Source organism: Tenrec ecaudatus, chromosome 14 (genome assembly GCF_050624435.1).
Source record: "Tenrec ecaudatus isolate mTenEca1 chromosome 14, mTenEca1.hap1, whole genome shotgun sequence".
Lineage (NCBI taxonomy): Eukaryota > Metazoa > Chordata > Mammalia > Afrosoricida > Tenrecidae > Tenrec > Tenrec ecaudatus.
In genome coordinates, this window is record NC_134543.1 from 50064148 (window position 1) to 50082589 (window position 18442).

An 18442-nucleotide genomic window follows, 5' to 3' on the forward strand; every position below is an offset into this window, starting at 1 on the left:
ACAGTACCATTCACTTTACCATCTACGGGCATAGAAAAGCCCAAGCGGTCAGGGCCTGACTTTCAAAGGAGCACGCGGCAATCTATTGGGTGATGGAAAAGTTCTAAATCTTGAAAGGTGGTGGCTATAGAGCCGGTTAATTTACCTAAACGCATTCATTTGCGCTATATATTTATGTTCAAAAATGGATTAGGAAAAGGCTGTAACGTTGCAAAGTGATACGCAACAAGGTAAGGAAACTAGAGAGCGTAATAACACAGCGCTGTAACCTGCAAACGCTAAGAAACTCAATTCCAATAACGTCTGGTGGGTTTAGGAACTAACCGAGCACATTAAAGAGCACGGCAAAGTCTTACATGGCGTCGCGCGGGTCCTTTCCCGGGTACCCCAAGGTCTGGGACCTCAAGGGAACAGCACCCCTGCCGCCCTTCCCTCGTCCTCTCCCGCCCTTCTTCCCCCGGGCCAAGTGTTCCCCGTCAAACCGAGCCGTCCCCCCAGCACCCAAAGGTCCCACGGCGCCCCAGCTCCCGCCCTCTCACCTCCCGTCGCCGACCCGCCTCTTCCTTCCTCTCAAGCGCTGGCTGTCAGCCGTCCCTTTGCCCGTCAGTCAATTCAAACGACGCACGAACTGAGCCAGTCACCAGGCAGCCTGAGGGGAAAGGGCGGGCCCTTTGGCCGGAAGCGTTGGTTAAAGTCCGTCCAATCAGCGGCTCCGTGCGCGAAGTTTGAATTTGGCGGAGGCTCCCCGGGTAGGCGTTCCCGCCGGAGGCTCCGTGGACGCCGTGGTGTTTGTTGTTGGCGGGTTTTTTGGCTTTTCGTTGTGTTGGAGGCTCACGCTAGGAACTGCCTCAGGTAGGTGGTGGTTGTGGGGCCGGAGGGCGGGCGCGGGGCTGCTTCCGGTGAAGGCTTGGGGCGTCTGGAAGGTGCCGAGGACGGGGCTGCGAGCCGGACGCCCTTGGGGGGAAGCGCCCGTGGACCCGGTCTCCGCCCGAATCCCAGCCGACGCCTGGGTGCTTCAGCCGAGAGCGCACGCGTTGTGCGGCCCTGATCTGGGGGGCAGTGTCTCTACCGGAGCGCAGCTGGCCTGTGGGGGGATGAAACTGCGGATGAGGACGTTTGTCCTCCTCGGCCCTGACATCACCTGCTCCTCCTCCGCGGTCTTCAGCCCTCCGAAAACGCCCCGCTTCCGAGCTGCTCGGGAGCGAGAGGAACCAGAGAATTGACCTGTGTTTGGCTTGGAGCCCCAGCCCCTCCCTCCCTCTGTTAATTGTGCTGATGTGAGCAGTTAATTTGCTTCATCTGCACCACGGCGATAATAGTAACGATCTTGGGGATGAGTTAATAAGGAACCCCGCTTCCCGGACCAGCGCCGCGGGAGAAAGAGGCGGCAGTCGCTGCCATAACATGTACAGCCCGCCCCCCTCCAAAAAAGACAAACAAACAACTACAGCCTGGGAACCCTGTAGGTCGTTCTGTCCCCCCCTCCCCCCCACCCCGCCATAAGGTCGGACTTCACTGAGTGGTTTGGGGATGATTATACCTTTAATGTTGGTTTCTTTGTTTTGCTATGGGGAGTCCTTTCTTGTTTTTAAATAACCACATTTTATTTCCTGTCGTCTTGTGAAAACCCGATTAAAAGGCACAGGCGATCGTCACTTCCCCAGGGCCCTTGGAGGAGAGAGTATTAGCACCCAGTCCGCACATGTACTCCATTTTTATAGTCTGTTGGTTGCTGGAAATCATTGACTGGTTTGATTTGTTGTACGACTTGTGTGCAGGTTTTTGTTTGTTTATATGGAATTTCCTAGTGGGTTTTTTGTTTTTGTTAGTAACCTTTCAATCACTGAGCCTACCAGCTGGGCTCTTCTGGAGAACCAGTCCTTTTCTCCATTTGTGTTGTTGGATCTCTACACCAACTGCATGGGTGACACACTTACACTTCTCATTATTTTTTTTCCTCCACTGAATCTACTGTTTCTGAGGCCCATATCACTCTCTTTCATATCTTTTTAAAAATAACTTTAGTACATTCTCAAGAACCTTTCTAAGAAAAGGGTATGTGTTAGGCAAACTATGATTTCATGCACGGCTGAAAATATTACTCTGCCTTCCCCAGAGTAGATTATCATCTGCCTCACTAGGGCAAGTCTTCCAAACGCTTGTTTCCCAATCTCGTATGCCCCGTGGTCTCTTCATTCTCCTCTTACATGTCCAGTGGGTAGCTAGCTTGTGTTGTGAGATCTGAGAGAGGTTTTTAACAGGGAGCTTCATGTTCCCAACAACATGCTGGTCCCATGTGCATCAGTAATCTGGACGCTCCAAGAGCTAAAGTCCTGGCTAGTAGTTAATGAGGACACAGTCTCAGTACGGTGCCCTTAATGTGCTGTCAGTGATTGTGGCTCATTTTCTCCTGTCCCAGTCCTCCCTTACCCTTAAGTGAGTTCACAAGGTGCAGTCCCCAGACCCTCATCTCACTTACTAATGGTTAAGTACAGCCAGAATGCTCCTCAGAAGGAAAGGTAGCGAGACTGCATCTCATATACTTGGGGCATATTATCAGAAGGAACCAGTCGCAAGAGAAGGACATCAGTGGCTAAGTAGTAAAACAGAAGAGGCCAGTAAGCTGGGTCCACACCAGCATGGCAGCCATGGGCTCAGGCACAGCAGCAGTGGTGAGAGGATGGCCAGGACCGGGCAGTGAGTCCATCTGTTATACATGGGTTCACTCTGAGTTGAAACTGTTTGGATGTAAAAACATCAAACATGGCCCGGCTGTTTGTGAAAAACAGACGCCTTGAAACTGGGGAGATGGCAAGGCCGACTTTCAGAAGCCAAAGTCCAAAGGCCAAATCAAGTTTCATGCCCCCCCCCCCCAGTGCTCTTAATTTGTTGTGTCATGCTCCCTCTCATTCCTGTCCCATGCCACAGGAAATGCTAGGAGACTGCATTTATCTCCAGGGGCAGGTAATTCCCCGGTTTTCACCTATTCTTCATACTCTTCTTTGTCCAGTGCCTTCTATGATAAGTCCCTAGAACCTCGTTAACTTTCTGTGCTTCACATCATCTGTCAAGCAAGTTCCAGTTCCATTGGGTTGATGCCAATGCATAGTGACCCTGTGTTTGAAAAGTGCTCAGGCGTATATTCTCACAACCGCTGCCATGTTTGAGCCCATTGCAGCTGCCACTGTGTCAGTCTACCTCATTGAGAGCCTTAGACCCTCTACCAACTGGGAAACTTCCTTTTCCAAGGGCTGGTCCTTCCTCCTAGCATGTCCAAAATGTCTGGGATGAACGCTCCCTTAGCTCATTTCCAACAGTCATTCTGGCAGTGCATTTTCTAAGTCAGATTCATCCGCTCTTCTGGCTCTCCGTGGTGTAGGCAATATTAATTCCAATACCAGAATTCAAAACTATCCTTTCTTTTTTTTAGCCTCCCTTTTTCAGTGTCCTGCTTTCACATGAGTTTGAAGCAGTTGGCAATAGCGTGCTTTGGGGCAGGCACACCTATGCTCAAAGTTCCTACTGGACACTCCACATAAGTTGTAGTTTCTGGTCTTTTGAGAGCGCCCCACCCTCCGCCTTCTCCAGGGTCACATTATTCATAAAGCATTTCAATGTTTTTATGCCAAAAGACTAGGAGGTGGGACAGAAGGTGAGACTATTCAATGAAAACTTTAATTTCCATGTGTGATAGCCACCATCTCTCTTTTCCCTGCCCTGACAGGATGTCTTCATCACATTTTGCCAGTCGACACAGAAAGGATTTAAGCACTGACATGATTAGAACCAAAATCGCCCGTAGGAAATCACTGAGCCAAAAAGAAAACAGGCATAAGGAATATGAACGGAATAGACACATTGGTTTGAAAGACAGCAACATTCCAATTTTGCAAGGCAGAATTCTCGCTCCGTTAGAAGAGACTTCTCAAGAGCTAGCTCTGGAAAAGGCCAGTGCCAGTGCCAAGCCAAGTAAGTAAAGGTTTATTGTCATTGTGAGTCCTTTGAAGAGTGACCAAAAGTTAATTTAATGCATATTTTTAAAAATCCCCAAAAACTAAACAGAGGATGGAGTTTTGAAAATACTCAAAATCTCTTGGTATTTCTCTATAGATAAATATTTAAGGTTAGGCTTATGAAATTCCCCTACTCACTGCCATTGAGTCGGTTCTGGCTCCTACCAACCCTGTAGGACAGGGTAGAACCGCCTCTGTGGGTTTCGGAAACTGGTGTGTTACAGGGGTACACAGGCTGTCTTTCTCCCATGGATTGGCTGGTAGTTTGTTTGAATCTCTGACCTTGATGTTAGCAACTTAGTGCTTAGCCCATTATACCACCAGGGCTCCCTGTGAAAGGCCCTAGGTGGGCTAAAGCATTCATTGGTGGAGTGTTTCAGCACTTTATAAGGAGCCCTGGTGGCAGTGTTGAATCAGATTGGGCTGCTACCTGCGAGATTGGCAGTTCAAACCTACCAGTAATCCACAGGTAAAAGGTGAGGTTATAGGGTCACGATGAATTATAATCAACTCAATGTGAGTTGGGGAAACAAGTTGGAAAATGGAAATGTCCTGGTTTTGGTTTTAGGACAATCTGTGGCACCCGGGTGGTGCCGTGGTTGAGGGTTCAAACTCACCAGCCACTCCCAGGGAAAAACAGATGTGACAGTCTGCTTCCATAAATATTGCAGCCTTGGGAATCCTGGGGTGGGGAGTTTATTTTTCTGGTGCTGGATAAAATAAATGTTAAAATAAACCAATAAGGAACATAAAAATTAAAGAGTTGTGGATCTAAAAATCCATTAAATCATAATAGTTTTCCAATGGAAATATCTTTAGAGAGAAGATCAATCCTTATACTTTGCCCAAACAGTTTGGGGCCATTAAGTAAAGAACTGGGAGGGTGTGCAGGGAAATGAGCTGATAACAAGGGCTCAAGTAGAAAGAAAAAGTTTTGAAAATGATGGCAACATATGTACAAATGCGCTTGACACAATGGGTGTATGTATGGATTGCAATAAGAGCTATAAGAGCCCCAAATGAAATGATTTTTTTTTTACAAAAAGCGTATAGAACTTTAATTTTTTTAAAAAAGTAAACTCTTTAAAAAATAAAAGTTTCAGAAAAGCTTAAAAAGTTAAAAAAATTCCTTAGAAGACAAGGAATGTTCCTGGGAAGGAGGAAGAAAACTGGGAAGAGGCATTTAGCAAGGACTCCATGGACTCTGGTCCAGTTGTTTCTGTAGAAGTAGGGTTTGCAGCAAAATAAAACGGGGATGAATGGTGGCGAAAAGACCAGAAGAGGGAGTCTGCGTAGAAGCGTTTCAGATAAGTGAAGTGTCAAGTTGTTTAACTTAATTGCTTCCATTTTAGGATTTATTTTTAAGCACTATAGTTTTCTACAAGTGGGGGGGGGGTGTTAAGCTAAAAGATTTCTTCCAAATTGAGCATTTCTGTGATTCTAAAGGATAAAGAGAATATTTTTTAAATGTAGGGGTCATTCTTGTTTTAGTTTTTTTTTTTAAAGCTACCTAAAAGATCTTTTAAATTTATATTATCCTTTTATTGGGGGCTCTCACAGCTCTTACAAAAATCCATACATCCATTGTGTCAATCACATTTGTACATATGTTGCCATAATTTTCTAAGCATTTTCTTTCTACTTAAGTCCTTGGTATCACCTCCTCTTTTTTCCCACCCTCCTACCCTCATTATAAATGATTGTTTTAGTTTTTGAGATGGCATGATCAATGAGTGTTTAAAGATCTAAGCAAATGAGCTGGTAGTAGAGAGTACAAGAGTGACATTTCTTAGGAACTGAGAGCCTAGAAGTGACCTGGGATGGCGTTTGGAGGACGAAGCAAACATTTGAGAAGAGGTGATGTTGCTGTCTCTGAAGTGCTCTTCTGCTGTTTCCCTCTCACCTGCTCCATTTCCTTGACCCAAATCTGAGTATCTCAATCGATATTTTAAAGTTGTTTATACTTTATTTGTAAAGGTACAGAAGTGGGGATGAATCCGATATCTAGTTGTTTTGGAGAAAGCAAGTCGTCACGCATGGCGAAGGAAGAAAGGAGCTAGATCTCCTTGGGCTTGGAAGGCCACCATTGCCGTCCTTAGAAGGACTGGGTTCACTGCGAGTTAAATGGGAAGACATAAATAGGGCCTCACGTGATCTGATTTATGGTCCTGTGTGAGAGCAGGTAGTTGAATAGGGAATATGTCATCAGGACAACCAATTAGTAATTATTAGACTAATTTGGGTTAGAGTGGTGGTAGCAGTACGAAACAGTAGATAAGGGCTTTCGTTCTGAATGTATTCTGAAGACTGAAGCTATGGGAGTTTCTGATGGATTGGATGTGGTTTGGAAGAGTCCAAGATGCTTAAAAACAATAGAGATTTGGTTAAAGTGCTAAAGAATGAACAAGAAGTGCCTAAAAGCATTTCTTAGCAGCAACTGAAGTAAAAAAAAAAAGGCTTTCAAGATGTTTGCATTTATCTGAAATGTTTTATATACTGTATGTTTTGTTTTGCTTAGGAGCAACTAAAACTGTTGTAAATGATCAACGAAAACAACTGCTACACAAATACAAAGAAGAAAAGCAACTTCAAAAACTGAAAGAGCAGAGAGAGAAAGCTAAACGAGGCGTATTTAAAGTGGGTCTTTATAGACCTGATGTGCCTGGTTTTCTTTTGTCGCATTCCAAGCCGACTGCTGTGAAACCTGAGCCCAGCAAGGTAAATGTAGCGTCTGTCTTAGTTACCTTCTGTTGCTGTATCCTAGGCCGATAGTGGATGGCTTTAACACACGAATTTATGATCTCGTGTGTAGGAGGCTGGAGGTACTTATTCAGAGCGTGGGCACTAGCGGGAGGCTTTTGCTCTCTTTGCTTTGTACACAGCTTCTTAAATTGTGCTTCGTGACCCCATCTATGATTATGTATCTGAATGTGGGGGTGAGGAAAATTTGGCAAAGGTAAAAGGTTTGTGAAAGCTCAGCAACCAAAACCAATTCACAATCAAATGTGTAGTGAATTTGAGGTGAGCTAGCAACATTTGCCCATGTCGCACGACTTTGCTCTTGGTTCTTCTTGCAGCAAGTGTTTAATAGTTTATGTTTAGAATTTTTTTTAATCAAGCTTGTTGCCATAGTTCTTTCCTAGACATTTACTTTCTATTGAGCCCTTGGCATAAGCTCCTCTTTTTCCCTCCCTCCACACCTTGTGACACCTTGATAGATTGTAAATTACTATTATAACTCACGCCCACATGGTTTCTGTTGTTCTTCTCTCTCGAGGGGTGTGTGTGGTTATGTGTCGATCATTGTGATTGGGTCCCCCTTCCTTCCCATCTCCCCTCCTTCCTCCTACCATTCTGGTATCACTATTCCCATCCCTGTTCCTGGATTCTGTGTGTCTCTTGTCCATACTTGTGTACATGCTCCAGTCTAGTCCAGAGTAAGAAGCAGCACTGGGGTCATGATAGTGGGGGGTGAAGAAGCCTGTAAGGAACCAGAGGAATATTGTGTGTTCCATCTGTGCTTTACTGTGCCTTGGATGACTCATCCCTTCCCTGTGACCCCTATGTGGGGGGATGTTCCATTGTCTAGCGATGGGCTTTGGATCTCTGCTCCAACCCCTCTCATTCTCAACAATATGCTTTTGTTGGTTTATTTGTTCTGTCTTCTGATGCCTGTTAAATGGTCTGGATGACATGTCATAATTGCACAGGCTGGTGTGCTTCTTCTATGAGGGCTTGTTGTTTCTCTGCTGGATGGCCGCTTGTTTCACTTCAAGCCTTTAAGACCCCAGACACTGTATCTTTCAATAGCCAGACACCATCCGCTTTCTTAGCCACATTTGTGTATACACCCATTTTGTCTTCAACAATTGTGCAAGGAGAGTGAGCATCACAGAATGCCAGTTTGTTAGAACAAAGTGTTCTTGTATTGAGGGAGGGTATGAGCAGAGGCCAGAAGTCCGTCTACTATCTCAGTGTATTGCCGTATAAATATATGTACGTAGGCCAATACCTTTTTTTGTGTGGATTAATGTATTTATATATGTGCACCCTAAGCTTATACCCTTATCCATATCTTTGCCCCTTAGATCATTCCTCTGTTTCCCTTTGCCTTCCTCCTGTCCCACCTTCACGGCCCCCCTACTTCCGCCTCTTAGTACTTCCTCTCAGCTAGATTGCTGTTGCTTCAATACTCACAGGATCTCTACATCCTCCTTCTTGTTGATTTTAATTCCATAATTGTCCCTGTTTATGGTGTTGTTTGCTCACCACACCCTTCCCCTGCCACCTTCTCCTCCAAAGTCCCTCCAGGACCATCAGTCCATTGCTTTCTCCTCGAACTTGCTTCCCATGCCTGTCTTATATAAGTAGGCAAACCAACAATGATATAGACCAAGCAGTAAGAAAACGAAAGATTGAAACAAGAAGGGGGGGGGGGGAGAGAAAACATGCATAATTCCAGGTCTGATTATCTCCCCCCTGGTCCTGGGGGAATTCCTGGAGCTGCCCCTCCTAGCCTGAAGTCCTCAGGGGCTCTGTGACTTGGCTTTGCGCCAGTTGCTGATCTATTCTACCTCCTTGGTTTGCCTCCCTGCAGGGGTTTCAGACGGCATGACTTCTCTACTGTGTGTCCAGCTTTGTCCTCTGTCGCAGTGTGCTCCAGTGAGGAGACAGCATGTCTTGGGCTGTTGTTGACCCTGCAGTCTTCTCCGTGCAGGGCCATCACCCTCTGGGCTTGGTGTGCCAATATGGGTCTAGGCTGGCCGTCTTTCTCTTTTTCCTTCTTGGTTTGCTTCCATATGGGCACGGCATGTTGGCCCCTCTCCCCAGCGTGGAGGTTTAGTGTTGTTCTCTGTCGCATTTAATTCTAGGGAGGAGGTCAGTTTAGCTCCGGTTGGGGACATATTCATTTTATTTCCACTTGTATTTCTCATCACCCATTGCTACCAAAGTCAAGTCAATTCTGACACATACACAGGGCTTCTTAAGTTTTTACCATTCTCAACCATTCTTCACCCAAGAAATTTTTATGTGACCCTGGGTATACAAGGGAGTACCCCCCCAAAATGGTGCCCTTTTTTTTTTAACATGAGGGGGATGGTGCATTTGTGACCTTCTAGCAGGTCAAACTGTTAATCAAGCTTTCTATTTAGATGTTCTGAAAAGAATGCCTAACTGTGTGACAAAGAAGGCCTGATTTGTGGTAGATGGGGACTGGTTTTGCCACCACGACAATGCACCTGCTCATGCTGCCATCTCCGTGCGCCAGTTTTTGGCAACAAATAGCATGCCTCTCTTGTCCCATGCACCTGACTCACCTAACCTCGCTCTGTGCAACTTGTTTCTGCAAAAGAAGAGGGACATGAAAGGACAGTGATTTGATGGATGTATAAGTGAAGAAGGAAAATAAGGGAGGTGCTGTCAGCCATCCAAACAGATGAGTTTAAAAAGTGTTTCCAAGAACAGAATCGCATATTTGACAATTGTATTACATACAATGGGGGAGTACTTTGAAGGTGATAAGGTTGTTTTGTAAAAAATTTAAAAACATCGTTTAAAATAAATAATAAGCAAATGTTTTGAGAATGAGGATGGCAACAAATGTACAAATGTGCTTGACACAATGGATGGATGTATGGATTGTGATAAGGGTATACATCATTATGCTGACTGAAAAACCACCAATATTTGTATTTTATTCTACACGCACAGGATACCATTGCTGAATTTTAGTTTCTGTTGTGAACTAGCACGAACCCTAGTTTATTTTCTCATTGTCATCAAGTTGGCCCCAGACTCGTGGTAATCCCAAGTTCAAGGGAACTAAATGGTGCTCTCTCCTGCACCAGTCCCATAATCAGTTGCAGGTAGTGCCATTATGATTAAGAGTTATCATTGCTGATTTTCAAAAGTAAGATAGACTTCAAAAAATTTGTGGGAAAACAATAGAAAAATATTGGAGAATTTCCACAAACTTTGTGAAGTCTCATGTAGATCACCAGGCCTTTCTTCCTAACCTGTTGTAGTCCAGAAGCTCCACTCCGACTTGTTCAGCATCATGATACACAAGCCTACACCCCAGGTGGCTGTTCATGAGGTGCCTTGAATAGGAATTGAGCTTGGATCTCCTTGAGGGAAGGAGAAAATTCAACCAGTGAGCTACTGTTGCCTCACCCCAGTTTCTACAGCACTGGGTTTTCAGAGATTGGGTCTCCATTCTCTTTAGTTACAGTGGACAAATGCACAATGTGAAACCAAATTGTGAATACTTGAAAACTCCTTAGGAATCTTTTTATAAGAAGCGAACAGAAGACACTAATGGGTAAGTTTACTTACTCACCTATCCCAATATGCCCAACAAAGAACTCTGATAGCACTTTCAGGTAGGGATTGGATAGTTAAATGCAAGATCCGCGGTTCAAACCCATCAGCTGGAGAAAGATGGCCATCTATTCCTTTAAAGATGTACAGCCTTGAAAACTACAGGTTGTAATGAGTTTAGAATTGACTAAATGGTAATGAATTTGGGTTTGATTAAGCGCCCTTTAATTATTAATAAGGATTCTAATACCTGGAAAACATTTTAAAACTTTTTTTTTAATTGGGGACTCATACAACTCTTATAACAATCCACACATCAATTGTAACAAGCATATTTGTACATACTGTATATACTCGTGTATAAGCTGAGTTTTCTAGCACATTTTTAATGCAATTTTTATGGTAAAATTAGGTGACTCAGCTGGTAGTTGGGTCAACTTATACTCGAGTACATACAGTATGTTGCCATCATTATTTTCTACAACATTTACTTTCTATTTGAGCCCTTGGTATCAGCTTCTCTTTTTTCCTCTCCCTACCCCCTTCCCACTGTGTGACCCCTTGATAAATTATAAATTATTATTTTCATATCTTACACTGAGACATTTCTTTTTTTCTCCTTGCTGAGTAAGAAGTAATTTTGAACCATTATCTTAAACTTAGTTTAAATAAGGTCAGACCCAGGAAAAATAGGAATTTTAATGAGCAACTGTCTTTTTTGTTGGAAAGTGATTGAGAAAATTGAACTTTAAAATGAGAACCCTTTTTTCCCTCATGAGATTGGGAAGTAACTTGCTGCTCTTTTTTCAACTGTTTTAGACTTTATGTTCTTTGATTGCTTTTAGGCTGTTTCATCTGTACGCATTACCAGGTCAAGAGCCAAAGAGCAAATGGACCAGACTAAGGTATAGTTTATAATTAGTGGATAATTTCATTACTAAAGTGACTAGTTCTCCTCTCACCCTCAATTTAAGTAAATTCATTTAAAATATAATACTCTCAAAAACACCGAATGTTTACTAGCGTTAACAAGTACCAAAATCATTGGCATCGGCATGGTGAAATACAGTAGTTTTTGACTATACGCGAAAGAACTATTCATTATAATACTCTTTTCCCAAGCACCCCTAAGTGACCTCTACCAAATTGCTTTTTGGTTACTGGTCTTTTCCTCTTCCTGTGCTCCTAGTACGTGTTCCAACTTGAAAATGAGACAGAACATGAAGTACATGGTTGGGTGTTAGTTTATGGGTTTTCAGTACACTATTGTGGATAAGGTGGTTCAGAGTTACCGAAGTGGACAAAGAGGGAAGTAATATCCTTCTGTGTCATATGAGGAAGCTAAGTTTCAGATAGTCAATAGATTTGGAATTACTGCCATGTCCCGGTACTGCTCTAGGCTCTAGAATAGCGTGACCGTAGCAGTCATGCTTACGGATAGGATGAGACAGGCAGTAACAAATGAGCATGTATCTCAGATGGCCACTGCACTCTGGAGGGAATAAAGGAAAGGGAGGTACAGGGGGTGCTGGACATTGACATTTTGATGAGTGCAATCAAGGAGGATCTCACTGAGAAAGTGGCTTTTCCTGTTAACAGCTTTTCTGGTATATAATTCACATATCGCACAATTCATTGTTGAGTCAACTCAAGAAGAGTTGTACAGTCATCACCACAATCAAGTTTCAGGACATTTTCTTCATTCTTGTGCTCATCGCCATTAGGTCCCCACTGCTCCCTCACCGCCCCTGCCATGCTCTAGGAAACCATTAATCCAATTACTATCTTTTTAGATGAGCCTGTCGTGAACTTCAAAGCCAGAAAAACATCAAAACAAAACCTAACAAGAATAGCAAAGCAGACACAAATCACAATAGAAAGAAAGCAGAACACGTTAAAAACTAGAACAAATTTAAAATGGGTCACAAGGGAGAGCAGATGACAAGGTGCTGCATTTTAACTTAGCTGCATCTGCAATGATCCACGTTCCAGTGCGTTCTGTATGATAGCGAGGCTGTTGGCGGCTGGTCCTTGATCAGAGGGGATTCTTCGGGGGCTTAACTCATGAGTATTTCCCCAAGAACCTTTTATTCTTTAATAAAACTACGGGAAGAACTTTCTATTTAGGATAACTTTCTAGGCAAAATCTAAAGATTTTGCACTAAAAACATGTCTGAATTATTTAAGGATCCTTAAGATTATAGTCAGTTATTTTTAATAGCTTTGGTTATTAGCATTTCCTAAATTCTGAAAGGGTTGTTAAGAAATGTATATGATATTTTTTTCTTCATTTTAATATGGGGTAAGGTGTTTTTGGGGTTTGTTTTACTCTTTGTGAATTGGTCGAAGGCTTACAAAATAGATCATTTAGGGGATTTTTTTTTCTGGGTCATTTAGAATTGGGAGATTTCAAATGAGAGACACTTATAGATTAAAAGTGTAATTTCTTTAATTATGCAATTGAATCAGATAGTCCTTAATGTTTTAAATAGGTCAATAATGGGAGGACCATTCAAGCAATCCAACCTAGTCAAAGACCAACTTCTGACAAGAAAGTGCCGGACAAAGAGAAAAAAGGTAGGAGTATCCTTATTTACAAGCTCTGGTGCTATCACGGAAATCCTTTAATAATTTTAAATTACGTTGAATTCGATTTTTTAAATTTTCTTTCCCCACAGCTGTAAAACTGGTAGCCCCTACAGCAGTGAGAATAACTCGATCTGCTACTCAAGCAACAAACCAAATTACCAAAATAGCCTCGTCCACCACAATAAGGAAGCCAGTCTCCAGAGCTACTAATGGTGAGAACTATTTCTTGATCCGTGATTAAACTAGAATGCTTTCATTCTTGAGGTCTTTCTGGTCAGTTGTCAAAATCAAGTCTTCCTAAAATAGAAGAGAAGGAACGAGGAGGTTGTGATTTCTGGGGTTCTTACCTGGACATGCAGAATGGTGCGTAGCACACGGTGTGTTTTTAAATGAAGTCCTTGGATTTGGGTAGGCAGTGACGCTTCAAAGGAAAATTGAATGGGCCAAATAAATTAGTTCATCCATTTGGTGGCGTACTATGTAGCTACTAAAAACACTGTTATAAAAGAACACAACATAATTTATGATACCTTAAATGGGGAGGTGGGGGGAGTTTGAATTCTGAATAGTATGGTAACAATCCTAGTAAATAGCAATTGGGATTTGTGAGCATGGAAGAACATCAAAATGATAATTATTCCCCAGTGATGGAATGTTGTTGGTCTTTTCTAGGTGTTTTTTTTAGGGGTGGGGAGAGGTTTTTGTGATTTCTCTTTGTTTCTCTGTGTTCTAATTTTCTCTGATAGATACAAATTGAGTAGCCAGAGAAAAAGGAAGGTGGCCTAAACTAAAGAGCTCTTCTGTCTGCCTTTATTCTGTTTTGTTATTAATCATAATTTATCATAACAAATGTTGCTATTGTTAGGCACTTTAAGTTGTACATTCCTATGACTCCTTTTTTTCTTTCCCAGTTTACTCAATTTTAATGCAGTAGTTTATCTAGTATGGATATTGTATTTCATTGTTGTTTTAGGTAATGAATTAGAAAGAAAGTCACCAGTTAAAGCAAACCCTGTCGACAAGGTAGAGTATGAACATTTACTTAATTCTAGAAACTGAAAATCGCATAGCTGCTTTTTTAAAGTTGAAATTAAGCATGGAGACGGCTAAAGGAAGTTAACATTTCACTGCCGTCGAGTCAGTGCTAAATCATAATTGACCCTGTAGGACAGGGTATAACTGCTTCTGTGAGTTTCTGATTCTGTCACTCTTTTTTTTTTCCCACTTCAAACCAATGGCCTTACATTAGTTATTGTTAAACTCTCGATGTGGAAGCATAAAGACCAAGGAAAAACCCAGATTATTTCCCATTACCGGTTGAATTGCTCAATGGTGGCAAAAGTCTTAATTCAAGTCAGCATGCCAGACCTCTAGTGAGTCTGGGCAAAGGTGGCCGTGTATGCCATCCCTCGGGGGGCTCCTTACAGACCCAGCTTGATTCTTCTCCCATGTCTTCTCTTGGAGAGTTGTACCTGATCTGATTACCAGTTGTCATTTGAATCCATTGGGGAATGGGCCGATTCTGCTTCTGTTTCTTGGCCAGGAATCTCTTGATCCTGAAAGCCTTATGAGACGACATGTGAAGTCGGAGCACCACCACACTCAGTAGTGGAGAAACGGAGAATGATTCTTCATCTCCTTACAGGAAAAGGAAGCCCCTTGTTTCTTCTTCAGAGCGGCTGGTGGTTTCAAACTGCTGGCCTTGCAGTTAGCAACCCAACCTGTAACTAGTATGCCACCAGGCCATTGAAGTATTTTAAAAAGAGTTCAGCCCTTGACATAGAGTAATCATTCAGTAAACATTGGTTGTCCCCACCCACCCCCCCTCAGGAGCACTTGATAATTTATAAATTATTATTATTTTTCATGTCTTACGCTGTCCCTTTACCCACTTTTCTGTTGTCCTTCGGAGGGGGTTATAGATCCTTGTGATTGGTTCCCCCTTTCTTCCCCACCTTCCCCTTACCCTCCTGGTATCGCTATTCTCATTGGTCCTGAAGGGTTTATCTGTCCTGTATTCCCTGTGTTTCCAGCTCTTATCTGTACCAGTGTACATGCTCCTGTCTAGCCAGATTTCTAAGGTAGAATTAGGGTCATGGTAGTGGGAGGAGGAAGCATTTAAGAACCAGAGGAAAGCTGTATGCTTCATCAGTGCTACTCTGCACCTTGACTGGCTCGTCTCCTCCCTGCGGCCCTTCTGTAAGGGGATGTCCAGTTGCCTACAGATGGGCTCTGGGTGTTCACTCCACACTTCCCCTCATTCACAATGATAAGATTTTTTGTTCTTTGATACTTGATCCTATCGACAATTTTTATTAAAGTAAAATGCTACATTATTTGACTAAAAATTTCTACCTTCGCTTTCATTGTTTTAATTTGCTATACCACATAAAACCTCTCTTTAGCACTTTAATAATAAAGATTAATTTTCTCTTTGGCATCATAACACTGATTGAATGTGGCTTGTCTTCTAATTCCATGCATTTACTATGTTTACTTACATCTAGGGCACAACTTTCAAAGTTGAAAACAAAGAAACCACATTGGATTTACAAACCAGTGCAGTCAATGAAATGGATCCAGACGGAACTTTATCAAACGAGGAATTTTTACCTAAGACAAATGCGACAAAAATAAAAGGGAAGAATTCCTTTGCACCTAAAGATTTTGTGTTTCAGCCACTGGATGGTCTGAAGATGTACCAGGCAGCAAGCATGCTCCCCAGGCGAGCCAACTCTTTCCTGACGCCTTACAGCTGGTCTCCTTTAAAAGCGGACGTGTAAGGATCGAATCCTCATTGTGAATCCCTTGCTAAAGCGGAAAGCAGAGTACTAATGGCCTATCTTAGATTTGGTCTGCGCTTTTAAAAGTTATATGATGAGCTATGTTGTTTATAAATATTTAAAATATGTTCCCTTAAATTTTTTTTTTCAGGAATATAGTGTGCTAGACAGTTTTGCTATTCCATATGAATTATATCATTGTTTTTTACCATATGATTGTGAAGAGTTTTTGTGTGCCTTCCTAACACTTAGAAATACATTTTTAGAAAGAAGAACATTACTGTATCACTATAGCTCAGAATTTGGTGCTGAGCATCATCCCTCTTAAGACAAAAATGATGAATCTGCCAACTGAGGAAGCATCAGTTCATTTCCTGAAATATTTTTGCTGTTGCTGTTTTAGTGATGAGAATGAAGAGGCCACAAAAGAAATTTTGGCACAAAAGTGTGAAACTCCCTCTAGTGAGACAGTGCAACAAGATTCAAATCCAGGCCAGTGGCCTTTGGGCTCCCCAGCTGTCAATAAAGGTATGTACCTTATTTAGAATTGTACATGTTTTTTCTTTGGATTATGAGTTATCAGAGTTAAGGTGAACGCTATTTTTCATCCTATAACTCAGAGGGTTACCCCCGGGGTCAGAAGCAATGTGAAAACAGACATTTTGAAAGAAAGAAAATTGGAATGAAGAAAGCAGAATGAGGAGAGGGTGAAATTGGCATAAATCAAAGCAAAGAAGATGATTGAGAGACGGTGGAGATGAGCTGAATGTAATCACTGAGGCAGACACAATTTAATCATTTAAAAAATGCACAGATTTGAACTTTTTTTTAATCCTTATGAGGGTTGACATTTTAGGAATTGCTACTTTGAAATTTATATGTGATATTTCTTTAATCCACAGAAGATGACTTACCTAAAAATGAAGATACTACTAATAGTTCAAATGGCCCTCCAGGAAAAGAAGCCCCTTCGCTCAAGATGCCCAACGGTCAGCTCTCCCCGCCACAGCACGATGCGCCGCAGCACGATGTGCCGTATTTCAGGTTTGTGCACAATCCTTTTCTGTTAATGTAGGTGCTTGTTTTTTATTAAAAAATATTTTTGAAACTCATTAGAAAAGCCTACTGAGGAAGAAACTAACTGGGTGATTTTAATTTTATCTTTTATATTTTAATATCTAATATGTTCATGTGGTTCAGGGTTTATAAGGTTAGGGAAAGATAAGTAAGTGGGAATTTTCTTTCCCTACTCTGTCTCCCAACTTTGTAATTAGAACCTTCCACAGAGATCTTTCCAGAGACAGGAAATGCATGTGTACGCAATATGTAAAGTTCTCATGTTTATTTTGGGGGAGGTTTAATGGTCACATAGTTGCCAATTATATGGATGTACCACAATTTACCTAACCAGGTTCCAGATGAGATGCTGGGTATTTACATTTGATTCAGTCTATGAGTACTATAGCCAATGCTACAAAAAGTATCTGTACAGTTTCTGTTTGCTCATGTTCAAATGTATAATACCATCCATTTATACTTCCTCCAATAAGATATATGAGGCCTTGATTTCTCATTATGCCTTTCCAATGCTATATTAACCCCAATTTTGAGCTTTGCCAATCAAGAGGATGAGAAATATTACCTCACTATAGCTTTAAAATCAATTTGTCCTAGTATGAGTATTTTTTATATGTTTAAGAGACGCTTCCATTATTTTTAGAGCAAGGGTTTGAGAGTTGTGAGGGTACTAAAGACTAGTAGCCTATTGTGTTTAGCTGAGACATTGGAAGTTTGTTTTTGTTTTTTATGGAAGTATTAAGCAATTACCCATTAGATGATGTCGGAGTTGAACCATGTCTCTTTCTAGTCAACTCAATTATTATGCTATTTTCTATTTAGAAATAAGAATTATCCTTGGTTTCACCTCTTAGGTTGCTTTCTCTAAGGAAGCAGATTACACATATTAAATCAGGGTTTCTTGGCTTGGCAATGTTGACACATTTTGGACTGGATCCTTTTTTGTTGTAGAGGGCCCTACTATACATTTTAGGATGTTTAATAGTACCCAAGACCTGTACTCACGAGGTGCCAGTCATAGTCCTGTAGTCCTGACAACCAAAAATGTCTCTAAACGTTGCAAAATGTCCCATGGGCGACAAAATTAGCCTCAATTTTAGACCCACTGCCTTAGACCAAGTAACACTGAGTCTCTAAGACTCTATCACTGTAATCCCAGACTCGGTTTTTAGCTTTTATTTAGTCTTTGCAGCTGAATTGGCTTTAGCTTTATGGCAGTAAATTGAGAATGTAATGTACACTAAAGAATGTGTAACTCCGTTGTACCCAATTCTCTTCAACTTTTGAAATAGTAAAGTAAACTAGGATTGTTAACTTGAAAAATGAGCACCCCACGCACACCAAACCTTAAACTAAAACATCTCCTGAAGTCTTCTTTAAACCAAACAGTGCCCTTCCCCCCAAAAATAAGCATCCCACCCCCCGAAAGCTCCCTGCCATTAAGTCTTGACTCATGGTGGCCCCCCTCCCCCCCAGGGTCTCTCAGAGACCATAGCTCTTCATGGGAGCAGCTAGACTCCACTTTCCCACACCGAGCAGCTGCTGGGCTTGACCCATCAACTGTACACTTGGCAGCGCAGCTACTGTGCCGCCAAGGCTGCCAACCAAACGTCATGTGGCTTAATTAGTAAGGACTGTTTACCTTGAGTTTGTGCTCTT

The 18442-nt window shown here is 42.1% G+C and overlaps 1 protein-coding gene across 2 annotated transcripts in view; it reads left to right on the forward strand.

The window, feature by feature from the left end:
• The first annotated feature begins 711 nt into the window (after nt 1-711).
• DLGAP5 (DLG associated protein 5) overlaps nt 712-18442 on the forward strand; it is a 38572-nt gene continuing 20841 nt past the window's right edge. For both annotated transcript variants that reach the window (XM_075531230.1, XM_075531229.1), the window contains exons 1-10: nt 712-852; nt 3725-3969; nt 6532-6731; nt 11180-11239; nt 12827-12911; nt 13013-13135; nt 13897-13946; nt 15431-15702; nt 16110-16234; nt 16609-16750. In XM_075531230.1, the coding sequence (XP_075387345.1) occupies nt 3726-3969; nt 6532-6731; nt 11180-11239; nt 12827-12911; nt 13013-13135; nt 13897-13946; nt 15431-15702; nt 16110-16234; nt 16609-16750 (1301 nt within the window). In that variant the 5' untranslated portion in view covers nt 712-852; nt 3725. The remainder of the gene's footprint in view (nt 853-3724; nt 3970-6531; nt 6732-11179; nt 11240-12826; nt 12912-13012; nt 13136-13896; nt 13947-15430; nt 15703-16109; nt 16235-16608; nt 16751-18442) is intronic.